The following is a 24,743-nucleotide window of genomic DNA, read 5'->3' on the forward strand; positions in this document are numbered from 1 at the left end:
CCTGAGATTGAACCCTGACTCTACCACTAGGGCAAGTTTCTAACTTCTTTGTGTCTCAGTTTTCTCATCTGTAAAATGATGATAATTACAGTACCAACCTCATAGGGATGCTGTGAGGATTAAATTAGTTAATTTTCTTTTTTACAAAAGGGTATGTAGAATAATAGTGCCTGCTATATTATAAGTGCTTGATAAATGGTAAGCATTGTTATTATTCAAGAATCCTGTCAGCTGTGTCTACAGGACCTCACAGGGCAGGAGTAAGTGGATGAATGGGCCTTGGGCATCATGGTGGGATGCTCAGCTTTATAGATCTAGAAAAGTGACCACCTCAGGGTGATCACAGTTAAAGGGAGCCAGGGGGATTATCCCACACAGACTAGACTCACAAACTCACAAAAGGGTTTCTTGCCCCTCTGCCAATGTGTTTACCTACAGCAAGGCAAAGAGGCCACCCAGATACTCATGTCATTGTATCCTTCCCTCATATGAAATGCTACATGGGAAAAAAATTTTTTAAAAAGTTTTAACCATATTTCGAGTTTTAATTCGAAGTTTACTTGGTGAACATGGCAGTAGAACTGTGCGGATTTAATGCAGTCACCCCCACCACATGAAGAGAATATTGGGTATTTGCGTACAAAAGGGGATGAATCTTCCAGCTGTCTGGTCAGGAAACTTCCTCTTGTGAACAGGGCTGACACAGCCCTCGTTCTGGTTCCACACAGAATGCCTCATTGTGATAATATACTTTCTCTGGGACTGTGGAGGAAAAAAAAAAAGGGGGGGAAGGTCAAGAGCTTTAGGTATGCTAATGCTGGACCCTGGGTACATCTGAAACTTTTTAGACATTTCTGGCAGAGTGGAATTTCCAGTGCACTGAATGAGGAGGTGAAGATTGTGATGCATAGTAGGATGGAGGAATTTGTATTCACCTGAACTCTTCTAAAGGACAGCCTTCTGTAGAGTTGAAGACTGTTTGATGAGCCACTTGACATCAATGTGTGTGTTTTTTTGGGGTGTGGGGAAGTGTGGATACGCTCAGAGAGCAACAGGTAGTCAGCGGACTGCAGTCTGAGCAGTATGGTTCTAGTCACTACAGGGCTTTGGTTTAACAGAGTTGGAAGCCAAGTTCAGACAAGTGAGTGCTATGTTAGGGTCAGAAGAAGTAGGACCACGTACTAAAGAGGTAGCCAGGAAGAGATGGACTTGTCAGATGTACATGTTTGAGGTTGTTGCCACATGGGGATTGGGGTTATAAAGAGAAAACTTTCTCTTACTTCACGTCTTACCCTCCTCTTCCAGTACAGAGTGCCCTGCAGTGCCCATTGCCCAAGTGTTCTGGGATGCTGCCTATTTTTTCAGCCCCATTCTCCACCTTTCCAATGATTTTGTGAGCTCAGCTGCCAGTCTTTCTGTGAATTCCCTTTTAAATTAATTAATTTATGGTGAAGCTAATTAGAATTGGTTTCTTTGTTTGCAGCCAAGAATTTTGAATGATACATTCTTATTTTAAAACATATCCTCTCTTTTCCTGGCTGTCCCTTCCTTCCCTCTCTCTTTGTCCCACTCTGTCTGTTTCTCTGTCTCTCTCTGTCTGTCTGTCTCTCCCTGTTGGTGATTTACACAAACACACAATGGCAATAAGGGATAAAATCATGTCAAAGAGAAAATTATTTAAGTATAGGACACAGCAAGAGGTGACTTCAATACACAAAATTCATGTTACGCATTTCCACGCCTTTTGTTTAGGTGGGAGCACATTTGAAACTAAGCTTCCTAGTAGCCAAGGTGATGACAGGAACACAATTTGTTACACAGTTCTGTGCCCGCAGGAAAAAAACATAAACCAGTAGCTCCAGGAAGCCATGGCTGATGCTGACACCAAAGAATAATTTCTCCCATGGATCCTCCTAAAGAGGAAACAGTATGAAAAAGTAAACAACATCCTACACGTTACCTATGCATTAAATACAATACAGGTTCATAAAACTGCAGACGAGAAAAACTGAAGCTAAATCTAGCCCTTTCACCAAAGCATAATTCAGTGAGATCGCTTCTGTGTACAATAAAGAAATACATCCCAGTTATTGGGATGGGGTCTGGCTTAATTTAGGGATAGATTTGAAAGAGTAAAGCTTCGGGCAGTTCCCATTTCACAAGGTATGTCTTTCAACTGATCTTTGGAAGGATACTGAGCCACATTAAATTTCAGATTATACTTTCTGACAAGTACCTGGAATGCAGCTGTTCAGTGTTTGGAGGTTAATTATAAACTTATATGTTTCAACAGCTAACAGAACTGGGGTGAGGGCTGACATTTTTTTGTGAGATGTTAAAAATCTGAGGAGGCAATGTGCTTGAAGGGACAACCAACCCAGCTATTATCAGAGGTAGATCAAGGCAGTACCTATGCAGAAGGTCAAATCTTCTTAAAAAATAAATTAGGTGTATACACATGTTCACATCGGCACGATTCACTGTAGCCAAAAGGTAGATGCAACACAAGTGTCCATCCATGGATGAATGGATAAACAAAATGCGGTATATACATACAATGGAATAATACTCAGCCTTTAAAAAGGAAGGAAATTTGAGATCTACCACAACATGGATGAACCTTGAAGACATTATATTAAGTGAAATAAACCAGTCACCAAAGGACAAGTATTATATAATTCCTTTTATATGAGATGCCTTGAGTAGTCAAATTCATAGACAGAAAGTAGAATGGTGGTTGCCAGGGGCTGAGGAAGAGGAGAACAGAGAGTTAGTGTTTAATGGGTAGAGTATCAGTTTGGGAATGTGAAAAACTGCTGGAGATGGATGGTGGTGATGGTGAACACAACAATGTGAATACACTGAATGCCACAGATCTGCACACTTAAATATGGCTAAAATGGTAAATTTCGTTATGCATATTTTACCACAATTAGGAAATAAAGCATGGAAAAAAGTAAACCAGGAATCCTCCAATAAATGGATGAATGGCCTCAAAATTTGACACCACAGAGCCTCACCATATAATTTTAACTTGACAATCTTTAAAAGCAGGCATTGCCAAACACCCACCTTGGCTATAAAAAATCCTAATAAATCTCCCAGGTTTAGAACGTCTAATTTTGAGCAATGAAGTTTCCTGGTGAGCTCTCCAAGATAAGCTGATTCCAAAACACACATTTGTGTAAATGGATTTATTGGCCTGCTGTCTTGGGTTGTTCACTAGAGCCAGTAGGGGCCATGATCTTATTAATCCTGACAACAACCCTGGATAAGTCAGGTCCATTTTGCAGATGAGCAAACCAAGACTCAGAAGATCAAAGAGCTTTCATAAGGTCACCTAGCTAGGAAGCAATGGATCTTGGATCTTGTCCACATAGGCTACAGGAGGCCCATTATGTTTTATTACACCTAATGAATCTCCAAGCAGTGGAAATTTTCCCCTGTATCCCTTTGCTGGGTTTTACAGGCTTTTGGGGGCTAGTACAAGACAAGTGAATTATAACTAAAAGTAGCCTGTTCTACCTCTCTGCCAACACCCTCAAAACTTCCATAGGGGTTGAGGACAGACAGGATATGCATGAATTTCCTTCACCATTTCATTTGACTTTATTTTCTCATTAGTAAACATTACTGAAAATCTACTACGTGTCATACTGGCCTAGAAACTGGGGGAATCAAAGCAATTCTCAGAGGAAATATTTGGTACATTTGAGTAGGAAAATCCCCTTTGATTTTCCCATCTCTGTCCTCAAGCTTTAGAGCACAGAGTCCACGGCAAGTCAGTTCAGAAAAGCCTCACTGGCTCACCTCCCACAATTCCCCGGGGAAATTATTACCCAATCAAGCCTGTTCCACATTCTATCCGCTCCCCTCCAGCCCTTGCTAATTGCTCCGAATTACATACCTCAAGAATTTCTCTCTGTCCTGGGCGTGTCCTGAAAGCACATTGTGTTTTGTCTTCTCCTGGGCTAATGAGGATTTGCTGAAGGAAGCAGCGGGGCTTGGAGCCCTGCGACCTTCCAGAGAGGCCCTGCCCTCATTTGTCTTCCTCACTGAATTTCCTTGACTCTGTCTTCCTCAGTTTGGACACCTCAGCGTCACTGGGAACCCGGTGCAGCCATCCTGCCGTCGGATATAAAGGGTCTCTCTTCCCTTTGTGCAGGTGCCTTGTACCTTGGCAGCCTAAAGACTACTTGCTGAGTGTGCCAAAAGCTCAACTTATGCCGCTTTCTCCTTTTTGCTTTGCTTTAGAACAAGTTGTACTTTATGAAGTTTCAGTGGCATTTTTCAAAGCAGAAAGTAAGTGGTCTCCATGTATTCTTTATATGTGTAATGTGAGCACCTCTGAATTTTTTACACAATGTCTTCTGCCACATTGGTACATGCAATATTTATTAACTAACTGTAAGTTTATATTTGCCCAACTTTTAAAAATTGATTTCCTCGGGCTTCCCTGGTGGCACAGTGGTTGAGAGTCTGCCTGCCGATGCAGGCGACACGGGTTCGTGCCCTGGTCTGGGAAAATCCCACACGCCGCGCGGAGCAGCTGGGCCCGTGAGCCATGGCCGCTGAGCCTGCGCGTCCGGAGCCTGTGCTCCGCAGCGGAAGAGGCCACAGTAGTGAGAGAACCGCGTACCGCAAAAAAAAAAAAAAAAAATTGATTTCCTCTTGATGGTCATTAGAGGCAAAGTAACCAGGTGTTCCATACCTTCTGTATCCATGTCTTCTTTCTGGTCATGACTTTTTTGTCTGGCCCTCCTGCTATTCTGCAATAATATTGTAGAAATATCTCAAGAGTTGCTGTGCCGGATCAGATTAGGCGTACTGCCCCAAGTACGTTTAAAACAACAGTGGAGTGTATTGGAAAGAGAAGTGGGCAGAAAGTCAGGAACCCAAGGTTCAAGTTATGATTCCATCATCAATATCCTTGGGAAAGTTACTTCTCTGAATCTCAGCTGTGCCATCTCTACAGTGAGAATGGTTTATCAGATGACGTCCTGTTACTCGGTCTTCCTTTTGTTTCATCGACTGCTTGTTTGAGTTAAGAGAGTTTTGTTGACATACAAACTGAAGAAATTTCGAGTTGATCATTATTTAGCCTTATTCTCCTCCCAACAAATGGTTGCCTTGAACCACCTACTTCAACCCAGCCAACTTCTGAAATTGACCCCGAATGAAAAGTCCTTTCGGCCCCACCTGGATTTGTGACTTCCCTTCTCTACCCTCCACCTCCTAGACTCTGCTGGCTCTGGATCACTGCCCTTTCTCTTGGAAGACAGGTTCTCTGCTTTTTCTCCTGTGGGAATTCATTCTATCCCTTCTTCAATGTTAATTTTATTCTACTCAGTAGCTAAAAACTCACCCATGTTTCTGGGAGAGATCTTTAAAATTCAGAGAGTCGTATATGAAGGTAAAACTTAAAGTAAATTCATATTAACATTTGATATTAATCACAGAAATGCAGAAATAGACTCTTTTTAGAGAGAGAGATACCTGCTGTAATTCTGCTACTTGCCTTGGCTTGGAGGTTGCCATTTTGGACAGCAATGTGAGTTTCCTTTCTTTTTTTTTCCTGCCTCTGTGAATAAGGAAATGCCAGAGACCTTCCCACCCCCTCAGCCAACCCAGTACTCCCTGTTCAGGTGCTTCTGCCAGCTAATTAACACCTCCTTCGCAAGCTGTAAATTGGACAGCAGATGCACATGAATGCAGAACCCGCTGGGGAATATCATACTTTCTCTATACATATATTTCATGAAAGGCAGGAAGTGAAATCAAGTAGGCTGATGGGAAATTCATTTTGCCAGAATGGCCAGCCCCAGAATCTTAAATAAGTTTATGGGGCTTTTAATGCAAAAGACATTTCTTATATCTTTGGAGGAGAGACCCTTTTTTGTTGTTGTTTTTCAAATGTAACCCAATGGGTTCTCAAAATTCTGAAAAATTATTGAACATCTTTGGGCAGCCCTAGGATGCTACCAGAGATGCAGGCACATTTGCACCCCTACCCTGGGTCCATTGAACATTATTCTTCCAACTTCCAAGGACCAGGGTCTGGATCATTAAATCCCTGCCTCTAGTCTCAGTCTGCTCCAATCTATCCTTTATTTTGCTGCCAGTGTTCTGTTTACAAGCCAAAAAGATCATGTTACAGGCTTAACACAGTTTAATACTTCTCCAGATCTCATAGGATATATTCTAAACTATTTAGTAGGGGTCCATGGCCCCTGAGGATCTGTTTCCTGCTTACCTTTCTCTCCTGATACCTACTCACATTGTACACACCAGCCAGACTGAACTATTTGTAGTCCTTTGCATGGGTGATCTCTCCCAGCTCTGCATTCTAAATCTGTCCGTGTCCCATTCTTACTCCAGAAGCCATAATTTCCACTTTCTCCAAAGAACATGGAAAGTAATTTTTTCATTCACCTGCAATTCAGTTTAATTCAATTCAACAAAGTTTATTAAGGAACTTTTCTGTGTCAAACACTCTGCTGTGCTCAGAAAATACAATGATGCATAAGTCATAAGCTCTCTGGGGAGCTTACAAAATAGTGGAATAGGGCAGACATCAGTAAATAACTATAATAAACTTTGATGGGTCCTCATTGGGGGCATGCCCCAAGGCCTGTGGCAACACAGAAGAATTTATTCTTCAGAAATGGTAGCGAGGGGAGGGGAGGGCAACTGTGTTAGGGGGAAACTTCAGAGAGGGGGTGAACATTCGAATGGGTCCACTGTAGCTTTCTTATCTCTTTGCTTTGGTCTCATGATTCCTGGTGGGTACCGGGGAACTTTTTGTGCAAAACAGGAAGAAAACAACACAGAGGTGGATCAGCCAGATCGCATGGGATGGGCCCAGAGTGCTGAGGATATTAAGTATCATGAATATTGGAAAATGTGAAGAAATAATCCCCCCAATATGTCAGAAATTGGCTAACTTCCCTTTAAGTAGAACTTATCTTCCTTTCTGAGGGAGAAATGTCTATCTCTGTACATATGCACATCCATATCTGTAACAAATTGCTAAACAGTCTGTTATGTTCAAGCAAAAATGTAGAGGTTTGCAATCTATTGCTGAAGGAGTTTTAACTAAAATTTCAGAAAATTTTGAACATCTAGATAAATGTGTGAAAAACTGGAATAGTCAGGTGGCAAGAAATACAAAGCAGGTGCATTTAAGTTTTTACTTTTTCCTTACTAAGTAGCAAGTGATGACCTCAGCCAGGGTGTGCAAGGGAATAGACTGTGTGGATGTGGCCATATGGTAGCGTCCACTTCTGATTTAGGTGCCGGTCTTTGTCTCTGCATGTGGTTCTCAATGTGTGGTCCCCAATTACCATCACCAGCATCATGTGGGTGCTTATTAGAAATGCAGCATCTCAGGCCATTCCTCGAATCTACTGAATCAGAATGTGTGTTTTATCAAGATCCTCAACTAATTTAAATGCACATTAAAGTTTGGCCATAACCCAAGAGGGGAAGCGGGGTGTGGGATGAATTGGGAGATTGGCATTGACATATATACACTGCTATGTATAAAACAGATAACTAGTGAGAAGCTACTGTATAGCTCATGAAACTCTACTCAGTGCTCTGTGGTGACCTAAATTGGAAGGAAAACCAAAAAAGAGGGGATATAGGTATATGTGTAGCTGATTCACTTTGCTGTACAGCAGAAACTAACACAACATTGTAAAGCAACCATACTCCAAAAAAATTTTTAAAGAAAGTTTGACCATCACTATGTTACCTCATTCAAACTTCACAACATCCCCATGGGGTTCTCAACTCTGGGCCTCAGGCCTCAAGTACACAGGAGATATCTGACGAAATCCCTTGCAGTGCGTGCATTCACGTGTATAAAGCATCTTAGTTAAGAGAGGTGCCCCAGATTGTACTTACTTGCATATCCTCCCCTATCACATATGTTTGCCACACACATTTTGAGAATCAATAAAATAGGTTTTCCCCATTAAAACTTCTCCCCCTGACTCTCCCCCAACACACATACACACACACACACACACACACACACACACACACACACAACTGTTATCAACTTTCAAGTAGCATTTATAAAGTCAGTGGGCAGGAAGGGGATACTTGTCAAAGGGGTACCTGATTTGTCTTGGTGGAATCAACTTAAATTCCTGCACACAAATTGTAGTGAGAAGGGAAGCCTAGTTAGCCCTCACACCTTTATTGTTTGTTTCTGTTGTTTTCTTTTAAATGTTACCTTATCAGTGGAAGACAATTGCCAAACCACTCCTAACCCCACTGGGGGAGACCAGCAGTAACCAGGACAGGCAAGCCAGCAGCCTGCATTTCTTGCTTCAGCCCAAAGATACCTCAGTTCTCAGCTGTATTTAGATCGAAGAACTAATGTATACAGACTGTGAACAGCCCAATTTGCCCAACAAATTTCTTCTCGTTCTCAAAATCTCTCTCCCTACTCTTTTCTTTTAAAGCAGTGTTACTTATTTCTGAAGGGGAGAATTAAATACTGAGGAACTATTGGAAGAAGCAGGTCTGCCAGACAGTAGTCAACTGGGGCAGGTTTGGAGAAGCATCCTGCTGTCTAAGGGTCGCTACCCACTTATTACTAAGTATACGGTAATCCTGGAACTACTGGGCTCCTCTTGATATTAGATTCATGATTTTGGCTTTCAGAGTGGCTTGATTGCTAGGCTGCCATGGATAACTTTTAGAGCCTATGCCAGGAACACAGAGATCTCCCTTTATTGTCCCCTCACTCATTGGAGTGGGGGCGGGGTGTCCAGTTAACTAAACTACCAAGCTCCGGGAGTGATTGATCAGACAAAGGTGGGTACCTGAGTCAGGATGGATACCTCAGAAGGCCTTCTTTGTGGATTTGAAATCCAGATTGATAGGATACATATCTGCATCTATATGTCTGTATCTACATCTACATCTACATCTATATTTATCCATGTGTGGAGAAAGGACTGATTTACTGTCTTTCTTTATGCTGGTAAAGCATAAACCTTGAGATGTAGGATGGATGGGCATCATTTGCCGGTTGTGTGGATCAGAGAAGCAGATGAGGCAGGTCTGCAGAGACAGAAGAATAGAACAGCCAGGCCAAAATGAGTAGAGATGAAAGATTAGAGAGGGAGAGAGAGCTGGGTTAGCATTTCAGTTCCATTCCTGGTATCTCCTTATTTTGTACCATGTCTTTTCAATAACTTTCCCTTCACTGCTTAAGCAACTCAGCGTGGCTTTTGTTACTTATAAACAAAGAGTATATAAGTTCCACCCGGCTGTGCAGAGCTGTTCTTTTACCTGACAGCTTGGCTTTAGCCCCCAGTACTCTGCTCTCTGCACCTGTCCTGAGATTGCAGCCTAGAGGAAGGAAGGCCAGGAAATGAAGTCTTGGTATTGTTCTGTGGGCTGCAGCCTCTGAGTAGAGGCTCCCCTGCCTGCGTGATCCCTGTGGTTCCCATGCCTCAGGATGGCACGTCCCATTGACTTCAGAGCTCTCCTGGAACTTCTCTCAGGCAGCACAGAAGGCGACTTTGTGATAGGTCGCTTCCTGGATCCATCTTCTGGGTGGATCATTAATAGAGCCAACCGCCAGGTGGATGACTCTGGCTGCAGAGCCCTTCATGGCCTGGGAAGGTGACGGACAACACAATTTCATAGCAAATTTTCCAATGAACACCACAGGGCTGAGGTGTGAAACGACCCCAGAAGGAAATCAATCATGGATCCTGGGAAAAATCCTGGAATAGGAAGCCAAGTGACAGCATGAAAGCATGTCAGAGCTGTACAGATCATCTGCTTCCTCTCCTTGAATTTTACAGTTGGGGAAGGGAAACCAAGATTTATTAAGGGCCCAGCCATGTGACGGGCACATGAATCCCTAAGAACCCCGTGGCTCAGGCTATTATCCTCATTGTGTAGATGAAGAATCTGAGGTTCAGAGTAGTCAAGTAATTTGCTTAAGTGGTGAAGATGGAGTGGATTCTGAGGCCATCTCACACTAGAGCTCAAGCTCTGGTCAGAAGTGACTTGGCCATCATCACCCAGAGGGAGCCTGGTCTCAGGAGCCCAGACCAGTACTCGTCACCTCTCTCCATGCTGCCTCTATCACGGTGCAGCTGGCATGGCTGGAGAAGCACTGATCTCAGGTCTGATGGTCAGAGCCCAGCCAGGAAGCCTGAGATCTATTGCAAAGAGAAGAATGGAACAAGAGACCATGAGTTCCCAGAGCAGCTTTGCCTCTACTATGAGCAGTGAGCAAGCCTGACCACTAATAGCTCAGCACAGCCCAGTCAGATTTTGATAAGGGCGAAGATTCTAGAAAGCCTGGGAGCAGAGGAAAAGTGACCACAGTATAAACAGAAGAGCCCAGGCTTTTTGGTCTGGTCATCTCCCTTACTAGCCTTGGACAAGCTGCTGATGCCGCATCTTGGTTCCTGTGCAGTAGCAAAGGCACCTGGACCGGATAGTGTTCCGCGATGGAGCTCTGGATTACTCAGGCATCCATGGGGGACTGGAGCACAAATGCGCCTGTTCCATCATGAACCCTAGGCCTCAGACATAAACCCTTTCTGTGGACATGAATCTGGCCTTTTGAAAGACTAAGCGGGAGTGAGCACAGGGTACAAGCTAGGGAGAAGGGAGGGGATGATTTGGAGTTGATGATGGAAGACCCAGCTGTGTGGGTGGGCTACACAGATGTGCCCCCAGTACCCCAGAGAGACTGTTAGCTTAATGTGCCATGCAGATGTGGAGACAGGGGTGAGGGGCACCCTGTGAAGCAACTCTTCAGTGTAATGGGTCATGCTATATACATGGGCAACAAGGACTGAGCTGTACAGATGTTCCATGGACCATACGGGGACATGGTCTAGAGATGTTCACTGCGGACTGAAGAGCACAGCCAAGTCAGGAAGCTCTTGGATTAGAAATAACAACGCATTATTTTGTTTTTAAAAGCATCAGACTACAACAAATGTTTGCACTGTACACCATTTGCTGTCTGGCAACTGTCTAGGTATTTGTTGAGTCCTGATGCTCTGACATTCCTTAAAGAGTTTTCATGGGCTTTCGAATCTCCCCTGCACACCTTCTCTCCTGGTACTTTGGGGGCCTACTGACTCCAGGCTCTAAGCATTCCCCCAGGCCCACCTCTAACATTTACAGGGCCGCAAGGCAAGATTGCAAATGGAAGCCCACAAACTCAGAGATCTAAATATTTTAAAATTCCAAAGAAAGCTAAAACAATTGTTAACAAATATACTTTCATAACGACCTGGAAGGCCAGGTTTGATTTAGAATGATCAGAGACTCCTTGGATTTCTTGGCTAGAACCTGGTGGTACCAGGAAAGCCAGTCCGGCCTCCAGCCTGTAACCCACCCCTCTTCTCTCCAAAATGCTGGTTCTGTTTTCAGCCATGAGGAGGCTTTATGCTCAGTTACGGACAGCCCAGTCTCCATGTCTAGCTTCACCCACAGTCCCTCTAACAGCCACTCTCTGGCTACCTCGCAGGCCCAGGGATGAACACACTGAAGAAGACCTGATCCACTCTTGGGAGGATGGGCTTGAGGGAGAAGGCTGTGCCGGCCCTGGAAGCAGTGTGGAACCATTTGGACTGGGAATTCGGAGTTTACAGATACCTGGGCTGGGTCTAGAAGTGGAAGGAAAGTGGGTTTGGGCTGGAGACATACCTTTGGTCACATGAGCTCCTCACTTTGTGGGGCAGGGCATGGCTGGAGGATGGTCAGAGGGGAGCCTTTGATGCACAGGGCCCAGCACAGAAGATCCTCTTGTTTGCTTCCAAAGGCAGTACTATCTATCCTGATGGTCCCAGGAAGACGCCAAAGAGGTGTCTGTACTACAGATTGCTGTGAGCTCTAGATACAGAGAGACTTCTGTGGGCAATGTCATCTGGGTGATTTTATGACTTGCTTGCTCTCCAGACTAGCTCATTTCCTTCCTGCTTCCATGCACACATCTCAGAACTATAATCCTTTCTGTGGTCTCCTCACAAATTATCATTCTACTCTGGGTGCAGGATTAGTAATTTTTAAAAAATGGTGGTCACTCTTTAGCAAGTATGTTACATGTAACTGGGACTATGCCAGATACCTGCACGATCTCACTGCCTGTGAGATGAACGTGATTACTCCTGCTGGAAGGATAAGAAATGGGCTCAGGTCAGTGCAGCTGAGGAATTTTTTCTGCTGCTGCAAAGGCTGTAAGTGACAGAGAACAAGTTCTGCCTGACACCAAACCTGTGACAGTCCTTGATGCCTCCTGGATGAGAGAAAAAGCAATAGGTCATCTACCTCCTTATCTCCCTCAAAATTTCTCACCACTCTTTCCCAGGAAGGAGTGTGCTAGCCTTGAGAGAAAATACTCTTGAGATGCTGAAATCCCAGTGACTGCGTGTGTGTGTGTGTGTGTGTGTGTGTGTGTGTGCGTGCGTGCGTTTTAGAGCTACCTGGGGAAGGGCTGAGTCAGAAAACCATTTTCAATAGTATGTGTGAATGTATGTCCCCAATACGCTCTTTATTACAAACTGGGAAACAAAATGATGGGGGACCTATGCTTTTTGCTAACACCCTCTGTGGCAGGGACAGAGCTATGCTGTTCAGACCCCCAGCTACGTTGTGTGTGGTTAGATGACACTATTAATGTCTTCAGTGTCCTCTCAGCTTCCTGGCTCTCTGGAAGGGCCTCTGCCAATGAATGACCAAGACAGTGATAGCCAAGACACACCCTTCCCAGGATGGACTTCAGCAAGGGGGTGGTACAATGGCCTAGCTATTTCCACCCAGCATGGTACTCTTGTAGTGGGTAAGAGCAGTCTCTGGCAGAACGTCTGTCCAGTTAGCATCACAGTCTGATGGTGCCTCATGCCCAATCCAGCTTCAGCCCCTTTCCTTTCACTGGGGTCACTCTTCAAAACTTCTTCAGAGTCGTTTCCACTCCCAACTCTGCCTCAGCATCTGCTTCCTGGAGAACCCAACCGTCAACGACCTTCCGGAGCCTCATACTTCACAGACAACCAGAGCAAACCATTTGAATCTCCAGTCCACTGGAATACAATGACATAAGGACAGGGATGATGCTGTTTTTTCTCTCTGGCATTATCACAGCACCTAGAACAGTAAGAGGCACACAGTGAGGGGTATGAAGCTCAGTAAACAATGGTTAGGTGAATGAACTAAACCCAAATCTCTGCATTTGCACACATTGGGATCAGCGGGGTCTATGCCAGTGCCTCCCGTCTTCCCCTCCAGTTCACTACCTCTTCCTTCTGCTCCACTGACATCCACCCCCTTCCTTCTGTCTGCCTTTCTCTCCCTTCCTCAGTTACCTGAGAATTTATGTCGGGCACGGTACCCTGCGCTCAGAGCCACCTTCTGCAGCTGCTCCAAACCGGCTGTGGCCACGTCTTCTTCTGCTTCTCGTCCTCTTCCGCTTTCTCTGCCAGCTGGTACCATTCACAGCACCCACTTCCACCTGTCGGGGGCCAACACCCACCCCGAGGGCTCTACTCACCTGTGTCGACTTAAAAAAATGTATAACACGAGATACATTTGTGAGTTAAGTTTTATTTGGGGAAAAATGAGGACTATAGCCCGGGAGACAGCATCTCAGCTCTGAGAAACTGCTCCAAAGAGGTAGGGGGGATGGTCAGTATATATGTGATTTTGGGTGAAAGGGGAGTACATGCAATCAAGCACTTCCTTTCTTTTCTTTTTTTTTTTAACATCTTTATTGGAGTATAATTGCTTTACAATGGTGTGTTAGTTTCTGCTGTATAACAAGGTGAATCAGCTACACATATACATAATCCCCATATGTCCTCCCTCTTGCATCTCCCTCCCACCCCTCTAGGAGGTCACAAAGCACTGAGCTGATCTCCCTGTGCTATGCGGCTGCTTGCCACTAGCTATTTTACGTTTGGTAGTGTATATATGTCCATGCCACTCTCTCACTTCATCCCAGCTTACCCTTCCCCCTCCCCATACCCTCAAGTCCATTCTCTGTGTCTTCAAGCACGTATTTTTGCAGAAGGTCTCTGCTAGTCACGAGGAGCAGTCATCACCATGAAGGATTTTAGTGCTTTTGTAGATTTGAGGAGATACAAGAATTGGGCTCATAAAATCAGCTCCTGAGAATATCTAACTCTCTGAAGACCTGTTCTGCCAGTTTTTCCCAGAGCACAGAGTGCTTCCTTTCTACTCTCCACCCTGAACTCCTTTCAGGGGGTGTTGAAAGTCAGCAGCTGCAGCGGCACATGATGTAATACTTGTAGAGGTAGATGGCAAGTGCCAATGGCAAGTGCCAATTTGCAGTTGATACCTGTCTCTGGAGTCACGTTCCCAAACTGTGTCCTAAGGAACACTTACCTAACAAGGCACTTATTTTTAAAATTGTCTTCTGGGTGTCAGGCAGCCTATTAGGCGCTCTGTTTACATTATACTTTTTTAAAAAATTGTGGTAAAATATACCTAACATAAATATACCTAACATAAAATTTACCATTTTAAACCATTTTTGAGTGCACAGTTTAGCGACGTTAAGTACAGTTGTCCCTCAGTATCCTTGGGGGATTGGTTCCATGGATACCAAAGTCTGTGGAGGCTCAAGTCTATTATATAAAATCGCAGAGTACAGTTGGCTGGCTCCAAACCTGTGGATACAGAAGGCTGGCTGTACATTCAATGTTGGATAGACGACACTTTGCTTATCCATTCATCAGCTGATGGACATTTAGATTGTTTCTACATTTTGGCTACTGTGAATAATGCTGCTAGGAGCACTGGTGTACATGTATTTGTTTTTAGTCCCAGTTTTCAATGCTTTTGAGTATGTATATAAGGATGGAATTGCTGGATCATACGGTAATTGTATATTTAATTTTTTGAGGACCTGCCAAATTGTTTTCTACAGTGCTAACAAGGTACTTTTTGGAAAAAAAAGGGTTCCATGGTCAATAGACTTCATCCTCTAACTCTTTCTTGGAGAGACACAATGCACTTTAGCATAGTAGAGTCTCTGAGAGGTCCCGCAGAAAAGAAAAAAAGAAAAAAACAAAAAGAACAACCCCGCCCATGAAAAAAAACCCCAACTTTGACCTACCATTCCCCAAACTAATTTGAAAGTGGAACCCTTTTTTTGCAGAGTAACTGGTAACATACCATCCCCTGCTGGTTTGGGAAACCGTACCCTGAGTTCAGTGGGGCTGACACAGGAAGGGCCAGAGAAGAAAAATCACTCACTGCCCAGAGACGGGACAGTCCCCAACTCTCCAACTAGCTTGTTGGGTGACACCTGCGAGTTACTGTCCTTCGTGGCAGCTCTGCAAACGTGCCGTTTTCTGCCTGGTCCACCCTTCTGCTGCTTCTTTGCTTCTTGAAGATTAACTTGACCTTTAGGACTAACTCAGGCAGTCATCCCATCCCCCAGGGAACTGACCCCGCTCTCCTGTCTCCCCAGGCAGGGACTGGAAGGCCCTCTTTGTTAGCTCTTATTAAACTACGTTGCCTTGTTAAATGGTCAGCCTCCTCCACTAAATCAAGGGGGGGCGGTCAAAGTTAGTTTCCATAGACAGCCACCTGGAGAGTTTATTTAAGAATGCAGATGCAACCATCTTACCCCTAAAAATTCCAACTCAGTAACTCTGGGGTTTGCATTCAGAAGCTCTAGAGTGTGAATTTTGAATAAGCACCCGGGCAATGTTCTTGGGCAGATGATTCTTGGAATCTTCTGTTGTCAGCTATGTGAGCATGAGAGCCATTTCTACCTCTGTGTATTTTACACAAAAAATGTTAAAAGAATGAATGAATGAACAAATGAATGAAACAATCTCAATTTCCTCCTCTGTAAAAGATGAAGTTGGACTGGATGTTCTCTAAGCTTTCTCTTGGTTAAACTTCTCTTTATAAAGTTCAGATTATTTCACCCAAGACACTGTGTTCCCTGCAGCTTTAGTATCCAAACCATACACATCATACAAAGCCAAGCACACAAAACCACCAGGGAGACCCACTGAAGAGGATTTAGTCCATGCCAGTACTGAAAAAATGCCACAGGACTCGTGAACAACCATACTTTTAAAACTATCAATGTTATCACAAGCTAGAGATACAAAGAGAGTATACACTCACGACCATGTGAATTCAGTCTCGTTCTCTATCATGAGCATGAGTGGCTGACAGGCAGCACTGTCAGGGCTGACAAACCCTTAAGTTTGGGAATTAGGGAGCTAGGCATTGCGGGGAACCAGAGGCCAGAGACGGTGCAGGGGGTGGGGGTTAAGCCCCTTCTCCTGCTATGAGGAGAGGGCACAGACTGTTAGCACTGTCAGTGCCCCCTGACTCTGCTCCAGACATCTCAGTGGAATCTTTGGACATAAAACACTGACTCTCCTCTCCCTGAGAATGCTGCAGGTTTTGAGAGGCAACTCCAGCTTCTCATAAGAGCTATGCCCTGAGAAAAATGAAGTCTCCCATTACTTATAACCTCTCAGCATTTCAGAGGAAACGGCTGGCTATGGCTGCCAAGATCCAGCAAATATTTGGTTAGCTTGGAAAGAATGGGTGTTCATTTTCCAATTCTCACAGATTTCTGTATGCCCAGTTCTTTTTATTGAAAACTTCAAATCCAGAGATAAAGTCAAGTGGCACTCCAGGCTCTAAGCATTCATCTGTATCCCAGGGAGCAGAACCCAGAATCTAAACAAACAAAAGCTTAATCAATAGAACTCATGAATTTCCTCCAGGAATAAGACCCAACATAGCCGAAGAATAAGCAGAGGGGCTCCTCACTGTGGTTTTCTTTGGGCAGATATTTATGGGAAGGGCAGGGGAATGTTCCCTCCGTTGACTAGGGACAGAACACTATTGCCCATGGCAAATCCTGCCTGCTTGCCTCTTTTGTTTCTTTTTGTATGGCCTGTGAAATAAGAATGTTTTTTACATTTTAAAATAGTTGACAAAAATCAAAAGAAGAAAAATATTTCATGACATCTGAAAACTATAGGAAATTCAAATTTGCGTCCATAAGTAAAGTTTTATTGTAACACAGCCATACCCATTTGTTTGTATATTGTCTATGGCTGCTTTTGAGCTACAACAAAGTTGAGTAGTTGAGACAGAGATCCTATAGCCCTAAAAGCCTAAAATACGTCCTATCTGGCCCTTTGCAGAAAAAGTTTGCAGACCCTGGGAGTAGAGGATATAAGAGTTGACCTTCCCATGCATTTGAACTAAAAACTAAAAAAATATGTATGCACAGTTAAATTATAAAACAAACACCTGTTTAACCTAACACATGGGTCAGGAAATAAAACACTGTTGGTCAGCACCCCGGGAGTACTCTGGGTTGCCCTTTCTTCCTGACCAGAGTTCATCAGTACCTGGACCTTTGTGGTAGTATATTCCTTGCTGTTGTTTATACTTCTGCCCCCTAAACTCCATATTTGAATTTTGTTTGTTCTTGAACTGTGTATAAATAGAATAACACTGTATATTTTCTTTTCTGTCTTGTATTTTCTTTCAACACAGTTCATGAGACTCAGCTATGAATTACTGCATGTGGCTGCAGGTCTGTGACTGCCTTTGCTGCACTGCATTGCATTTCATTACTTTAGCACAGTTCACTTATTCTTTTTACTGTTGGTGGACAGTTGGGTCATTTCCAGTTTTGGCCATTGTAAATAGCATTGGACATCTTATAACTGAGCCACCATTGACTCCCAAGAGAGGAATGGAATTGTTGGATAGCAGGGTATGTGTATCTTCAACTCTACCAGTTAATGCCACACCGTCCTCCAAAGAGGTTGGACCAAATCACCCTCCCATCAGCTGCCTCCCTCTAGGGAGTACAGACACTTTGTGTCTTGTCAGTCAGCACTATTTCCACCTCCAAAGCCTGAACCACATGAGTTTGCTGCATGTTCCTCCAGCACCTTGAAGAGCCAGATGAGGTGCATGGGAGCCATCATCCCTTCTGCTTTTTATCTTCCATTAACATAATTCTCAAGTCTTAAAGATTCAGTGAGAAAACTGTCAATTTTCTAAGAATACCCCTTGAGATAATGTGATGTCTTTTATTTAGAGTGCTGTGCTTGGCTCACGGGTCAGTCAGATGTGTGAATGTCCTGACAACCCTTTCCCCTTCCCTGTCCCCTAAGGATGGGAGCTGAGGAAAGAAGCCGATCAGACAGGACAAGGAATCAGGGAAATGATAACTGCCCCTTTCTCCTTTGGGAAATCAGAGGACTTAAAGGTCAGGGTATTAGTTCACAGGAAGCTGATGCTTGTGTCTTTCTTGGCAGGGTTTTAGGAAAACTGGGCGGAAAGGGCCCACTCCAATGGCCAGCATGCCGAAACCCCATCACCTGGAGGACCATGCACTAGAGGCATTTCTGAAGCATGATGTAGCACTACATTGAAAAGGCACAAATAAACCCCAAACCCTAGCACACATTTATCCAGTTTTTGAAGCAGATTAATAGAATAACCAATAAAACATGTATAAAAGCTTTAATTAAATCTGATGAAATAAAACTTCATGTTTTATTTATGGACACTCCCAACATGTAAAGGATTCAGGGACACATTCATTTTTACTGCCATTTCGTCCTCATATCTATAATTAAATCCAGGCTGCAGCTCTGGCCCAAAGCGATGCGTCATTTTAAAACTGGCCTTGGACACTCCCTCCCCCACCCCCATCTGCTTTTAATTATAATTACCAATCCAATATGACTGAGGCGGATGGTAAAACTAAACAAAATAATAAAACAAACAAACAAAAAATGGTTGTTGCCATCGTGTTTTAAAACGAAATGCTAAAGGAGGATTTCAGGCAGGTGGGCGCATCCTCTATTTCCAGTTTTATTATGTACCAAGTGCACAATCCCTTCATTTTACTTTCGACATAAAAAAAGAACTTCATGAAACAAGACAAAATAACTTATGATTATATGAAACATAACTGTGACAAATCACAAAACTATACATATTAATAGAAAAAAGTGTACCTAATTCTTTAAAAGATTTATGACAATAAGCACCAGATGTGCCCCTAGAGTAAAATCAGCCCCATATCCAGTATGATATATGCAGTTCACTTCTCTACGTGAGTGTATATAACTATGTACAAGAGTCTGTGTGATTTATGGGAAACAGATTTCCACTTTTTCCCCCCAAAGTGCTTTATGTCAGCAACATTACACAGGATGCTCTGCTGTCTGTACAAAATAAATCTCTTCTTTCCTACACTCGCCATCTCTCCAATGAGTGTTTTTTTTTCTTTACTCATTGCAAAAAAAAAAAAAAAAAAAAATGTAACCACAGAAATTCCACACCACCAACAAAAAGTGCCATTAAAAATGCTGCTATAAAATGACATGGTCAAAACAGTCAAATAAAATACCAAATAATTAAATTGGACATTTACAATCACTATTCCCAATACTTCAAGGCAACTGGGAAGCAAGGTTCTTGGATAGGGGGTTGAACACTTACCTCTGTTCTAGTTTGCTAATGTGCTTGACAGCTGCTAATTTTAAAACAACAGAACACCACCATAGCTCTGTTTTATCAGTGGAAACTTTGCTGTGATTGACTGAAGACCTTTTGTTCATTTTGGAATCACCTAAATAATTTGGGGTAGACATGGGTAATGGGAGATACCCCACAGGACTAGTAAATATTTAAATAATATTTAGCAGCTGATCAGAGGCTAAATTACAACTTACATTTTGATGCAGTCCCTTTAGGGAATTAAGACAATGCAGCAAATGAAATGTCTCTAGGCATACTGATTTTTTTTTTTTAATGTAATAGGATAATTGGCTTTGCGCTGTGTGTATTTTCACAAGCACCAGTCTTTTAAAGAAGGGGAATGACAATCTCTCTTCAGATGTTTACGAAAATGGTTACATATCAAGAGTAAAAAGACCAGGAAATGGAAGGAAATGAGTTGTTGAAGTTTCTACTTTTACTGCTACAAACATAATGATGAAAGCATATATAAATCTTGTGCAGTGTGAAAGCAAGCAAGGAACAAATTTTAAGGTCAGGCGAGATTCTGGAATCTCAGGGCAGCGTGTGTTGTCTCCAATGAACCTGGAGGTGTCATGTCCTGGGGCCCTAAGCTCAAACCTGCAGCTGAGGGGAAACATGGAAGGGGAGTGAGGGGCACCCAGCCTCGCAGGCTGCACTGGGCCTGTTTCCTCTCCCAATTCCTCCTGGTTCCCTCGGGCCTCAGAGAGGCCAACAGGGAGACTACAGATGTGCAGGAGGATCTCCTCCAGCCAAAGTTTCTGAGGTTCAGCTTCTGGCTTTGTCCTCCTAACCTGTTTTCACCTGAAATTATAGCAAAAGCCACAGGCAGGCAGACAACGGCAGCTGCAGTAACAACCTTGCCTTTCCATTTTTTTTCCTCCTCATCACACAAATGAAATGTGTTTTGAGTTCCCTGTAGAGGCTCCAGGATTTAGAATGAACAGATTGTCTCTCTAAGATACCAGAGCTTTCCCTTCTCTGCAGGGTGTGACAAAGGACATGGTCCCTGTTTAGGCCAAGTGACACAACCCACAAAGTCTGCCAGAGGGGTGGGACTCTGTGTGCCGTCTGAGAACTCATGTGGAAAGAAAGCCTGACGTGAGTTCTTTTGTAAAGCAGAGCAGATTTTTGTACAGTGAATGACTTGTCTCTTTTGCAGACACGGATGTCTGCATGATGGCTCTTCTCAGATCAGAGCCCACTGGCCAGAGAAACTAGACTGACTGAGTGCACTGTCAGAACGGACCCTGCACTTTGTTCTTTATTCGGCTGGTTCTACTTCGTGTCAGAATGAAGTCCGGAATCAGGCAGAACACTACCGACCATGCGGCCAGACTGGAAGGACATGTCTGTCAGGATAAAAACTGTCACCGGATCCCAAGTCTGACACCAAGCTGTTAAATTGTCTTGTTGAAGATTATAATTATCCCAGTTTGACAAATAGCATTGTTTCATTTCCCCTCAGATAACATTTTTAAAGAGAGAGAAAAGAAATCGTGAGAGGCGAGAGTACTGGAATGTCAGAATCCACCAGGGGTTTTGGGGTTTTGGCAATTTTTATAGCCTATGTCACAGGACTCTGGATCTTTTTAACAACTTGGTAAAGGCGTCACAGAAAATGGCATCCTATTCAGGTTTAAGATCAAATGGCCGAGAGCTCTGGGTAAATTCCAGGCCCTCAAAACAGAGTTTCAGACAGAAAGGTTGCCTCCTTCTGGCCACCTTTCCAGAACTGTCCCCTCCACCTGCCTTTGGCCAGACCTTGCTCAGAGGTGGTGAGCAGGCAATGGCGGGTGGTGGGCATGTCTAAACCATAGTCAAGAAGAGGGTGAGAGCGATGCAAAAAGAGGGAGAGAAGGAAGGCAAGGGAGCAACAGACAGACAGGTGAGGGGAGATCCTAACAGAGGGAGCAGAGGCTGTGCAAAGTAGCCAGACATCAGGCATCTCTAGTTTGGTTTTCTGAGAACCCAGGAGCACACGTCCGTGTGTCCCTGCTCTCACAGCTTCCAGCAGGTCCCTGGGCAGAGCACCAGAGCGGAGGCCATGGGTGAGCCAGTCAAGTGACCTTTTCCTTTGAAAAATGTCTTCGAGGTGGAGCCGCTGAAGAGTCAACCCACGAGGGTCTCTGTGGCAGCACTGGGAAGAGGGTGGCTTACCCCATGTCCCTCAGGTAGCCTTTGCCAATGCAACACTAACATTCCGGGGGCTCACAGGTGCTGCAGGGTGCGGGCAAGCAGAGCCGCAGCGGAGGCAAGATGTACATAGCTGGGAGCATTAAAATAATTATTTCCATCCAAAGAACAGACCTCTAAACATTTTTTTCCTTTAAAAAGTAGACGTAAGTAACAAGTCTTTAAAATCAAAGAACTAAGATAGGTTTCATGAATATAAAACAAGCTGTAGTGCTTCTCAAGGGCCTGCGCTTGACAGAACCTTCTCATTTTGCTTTTGGAGAAACACTGAAAGCAAATGGTTAGCGTGGGAGTATCTAAGAGGAGAGAGGCAGCCAGCTCACTGGATGCCAGGCCGGCACTGGGAAACCTGGGGGCCTCCAAGAGCTGAGCCCATGCTGTGCTTTGGAAGTGGGTTCCCCTTGCTGTGCCTGGCTCTTGGGTGGGACAGTTCACTGTGCTTCTGGCAATTTGGGTCGCCCTTCCTTGTTTGGAGTTTCAGCAAATCTCCAAATTACACTTTCACGTGCACATCATCTCACTGGTGTCCTTTGAAGGTCGGCAGCCAGGAAGTAACAGGTACCCGGTAGAGGGAGACTCTGAATTCCCTTTGAAAAGAGTCCTGCTGGTCACCGGCAAACCCAGGGAGAAAAAGGAGCAGCTGCAAACACACCTACAAAGCCCAGCTCTGACCATTCAGCCCTGCCCTCCAAAGACACACCTGGAACTTGGCAGGTTCCGCTGATTCGCTTGACATCCTTTTTCTTACAGTCTGTGAAAGTATAAGAAGAAAAGGTGGCAAGGAACAAAAAGATTCTGGATGCCAGTGGTAGTGGAGGCCAGGGGAGCTTTTAGCCTTCAGTATAGACAGAGGAGAGCTGGCTAGGACAGCGATCCACAGCGCTGATCTGCAAGAACGTGGTGTCTTCAGGTCCACTGCGAAGAGACTCCCCCAAAAGGCTTGAGGAACCCGAAGGTAGATCACACACTGGAAGAGAAAGAGCGCACAAGTCAACTGCTACCTTGTCGCAGACGCCGGGCACGCAGGGAGCAAATGCTGGCTGGGGCTGAGGAGGAAACCGTGCCGGGCCAGGCCCTTCAGTGGGTCTCCCTGTCCTCGGGCTCCTTAGGTGGGGGAAGAGGCTGATGTGCAGGCAGGTGGCTAAAACAGGACTTGGCACAAGAGATGGGCTGAGTAGCAATGAAAGTTCTGTAGGGAAGAGTGAGGGCGGCCTCAAAAAGGAGGTGATATTACGGTTGAGCCATAAAAGAGGATGGGATTCTCACAGACGGAGAGATAAAGAAAGAACATTCCAGGAGGAGGAAAGAGGGAGCGAAGACAGAGAGGGGGCACGTGGGGCCAAGTGTGCTGGCAAAGCTCAGGTACAGAGCATGTAGGGAGACATGTGAGGAGGGCACATGAGACGTGAGCGCAGGTCCGGAGAGTTCCATCAGGCTCAACTCCTGGGGGCTTCGAATGCCTTGCTGAGGACAGTCGACTTTATTCTCTGGGAAACTACAAACTACTGAAGGTAGCTGAACAGGAAAGTACCTTATTTTATCCTTCATTTTTGGAAGGCAATGGTTACGGTAGCTCGGAGGGCAGAATGGTAAAGATAAGGAGCTGACTCAAGGAACTTGTTGGAAGGCTGTTGCCTAAGTCTGGGAGAGACATGATGGCACCTGAACGAGGGTGGTGGAAGTGGGGCTGGAGAAGGGCTGGAGAGGAAGATAAGAGGAGAGACATTTCACGGGCGGACCGAATAGGATTTGATGTGGTCACGTGCTGGGTCAAGTCTAGTCCAGGCTGGTCACGAGAAACCCACCTGATCTCACCTGCTTGTCTGCCCGAATGTCTAAGTCACAGACACCAACACACCTGTAATGCCCGAGTGAGCTGAGAAGGCTCTGTGGAAAACGTCAAAGCCAGCCTGGCCCATAGACGTGGGGACCAGGCAGTCCTCGAAGGAAGGCACCACACTGCAGGAGCTGCTAGGCGGCATGGTTCTCTGAGAGTCAGGGTAATGTGGGGGGCAGAATGTCTGCAGCTGCCCATAAAATCCTGAAATGCAAGCATGGCATTGAGCTACTGCAGGGCACAAGTTCAGAAGATCATTTCAACCTGGCTAGACCCTCACTCAGCCTGGCTTCATATGACAAAATACCTTTAACCCTTAAGCCCACCTACAAAACCCTCTGACCAAGCATCCATAATGTACTACCTGAGCAGAAGCTATTCTACCTCCAGGGGCTTTTTATTTCTTGCTCTAGTACCTGAAGCGGAAGGGCTTCACACCTTCCCTAGACTCTCCAAAGAGCCCTGGACACTGAAGGCCTGTCCTTCAGGGGACATTCCTACCCCATGCCCTCTCACAAGGTTTTAAGTGCATCTTCCTTAACGTCTTTTATTCTATAGTCTGTTTTTCACATTTCGTAAAAACCGGAATAAAGCTCTTAACAATGCTCACCTTAAAAAATGCAACATAGATCTATCCATCTGCACTTCCAACAGATACATTCATACACATTTATATTTTTTCTTCCTCATTATTTTGAATAGGTACATAGTATCTCATAGTCAGATATGCAACCATTTACTTAACTATTATTATTGCTGATCTTTGCAGTAAATAGAAAAACTGGAAGTGAATAAACAATATAGTGAAGAAATATGTGGAAAGATTTCTTAATATTTGAAAATAATCAACATTTTGCTAATCTTGTTTCATTTATCTTTTCAATTTTTTTCTTACTCAGTGGAGTTTTTCCCTTGGGGTCCTATGTGGTCCTTTTCTATGATTCTCCACACCTTCCATGATACCTTACCATTTCCCTCTTCCTCCTTGTCTCATAATAAATGTAAGTAAAAGATTACTTTCTGGAGTATACGGTTTTAAAAATATAATGAAATCTTCATTCAATACCTTATTTCATGGTACCTGTTTCCTCAACTCTAACATGTGAAAGTCACTGTCTATTTCACTGGGTGATTATGCAAGATTAAGCAA

General features: G+C 44.3%; 1 protein-coding gene across 1 annotated transcript in view; it reads right to left on the reverse strand.

Moving 5' to 3' along the window:
- Nucleotides 1–22,475: 22,475 nt before the first annotated feature.
- Nucleotides 22,476–24,743, reverse strand: part of GLIS3 (GLIS family zinc finger 3) — a 142,994-nt gene continuing 140,726 nt past the window's right edge. Inside the window, exons 7-8 of the mRNA XM_007464200.1 lie at nucleotides 23,615–23,797; nucleotides 22,476–22,723 (exon numbers count right to left, since the gene is read on the reverse strand). Coding sequence (XP_007464262.1) covers nucleotides 22,587–22,723; nucleotides 23,615–23,797 — 320 coding nt within the window. The 3' untranslated portion in view covers nucleotides 22,476–22,586. The remainder of the gene's footprint in view (nucleotides 22,724–23,614; nucleotides 23,798–24,743) is intronic.

The sequence above is a fragment of the Lipotes vexillifer genome, unplaced genomic scaffold (genome assembly GCF_000442215.2).
Source record: "Lipotes vexillifer unplaced genomic scaffold, Lipotes_vexillifer_v1.1 scaffold1544, whole genome shotgun sequence".
Lineage (NCBI taxonomy): Eukaryota > Metazoa > Chordata > Mammalia > Artiodactyla > Lipotidae > Lipotes > Lipotes vexillifer.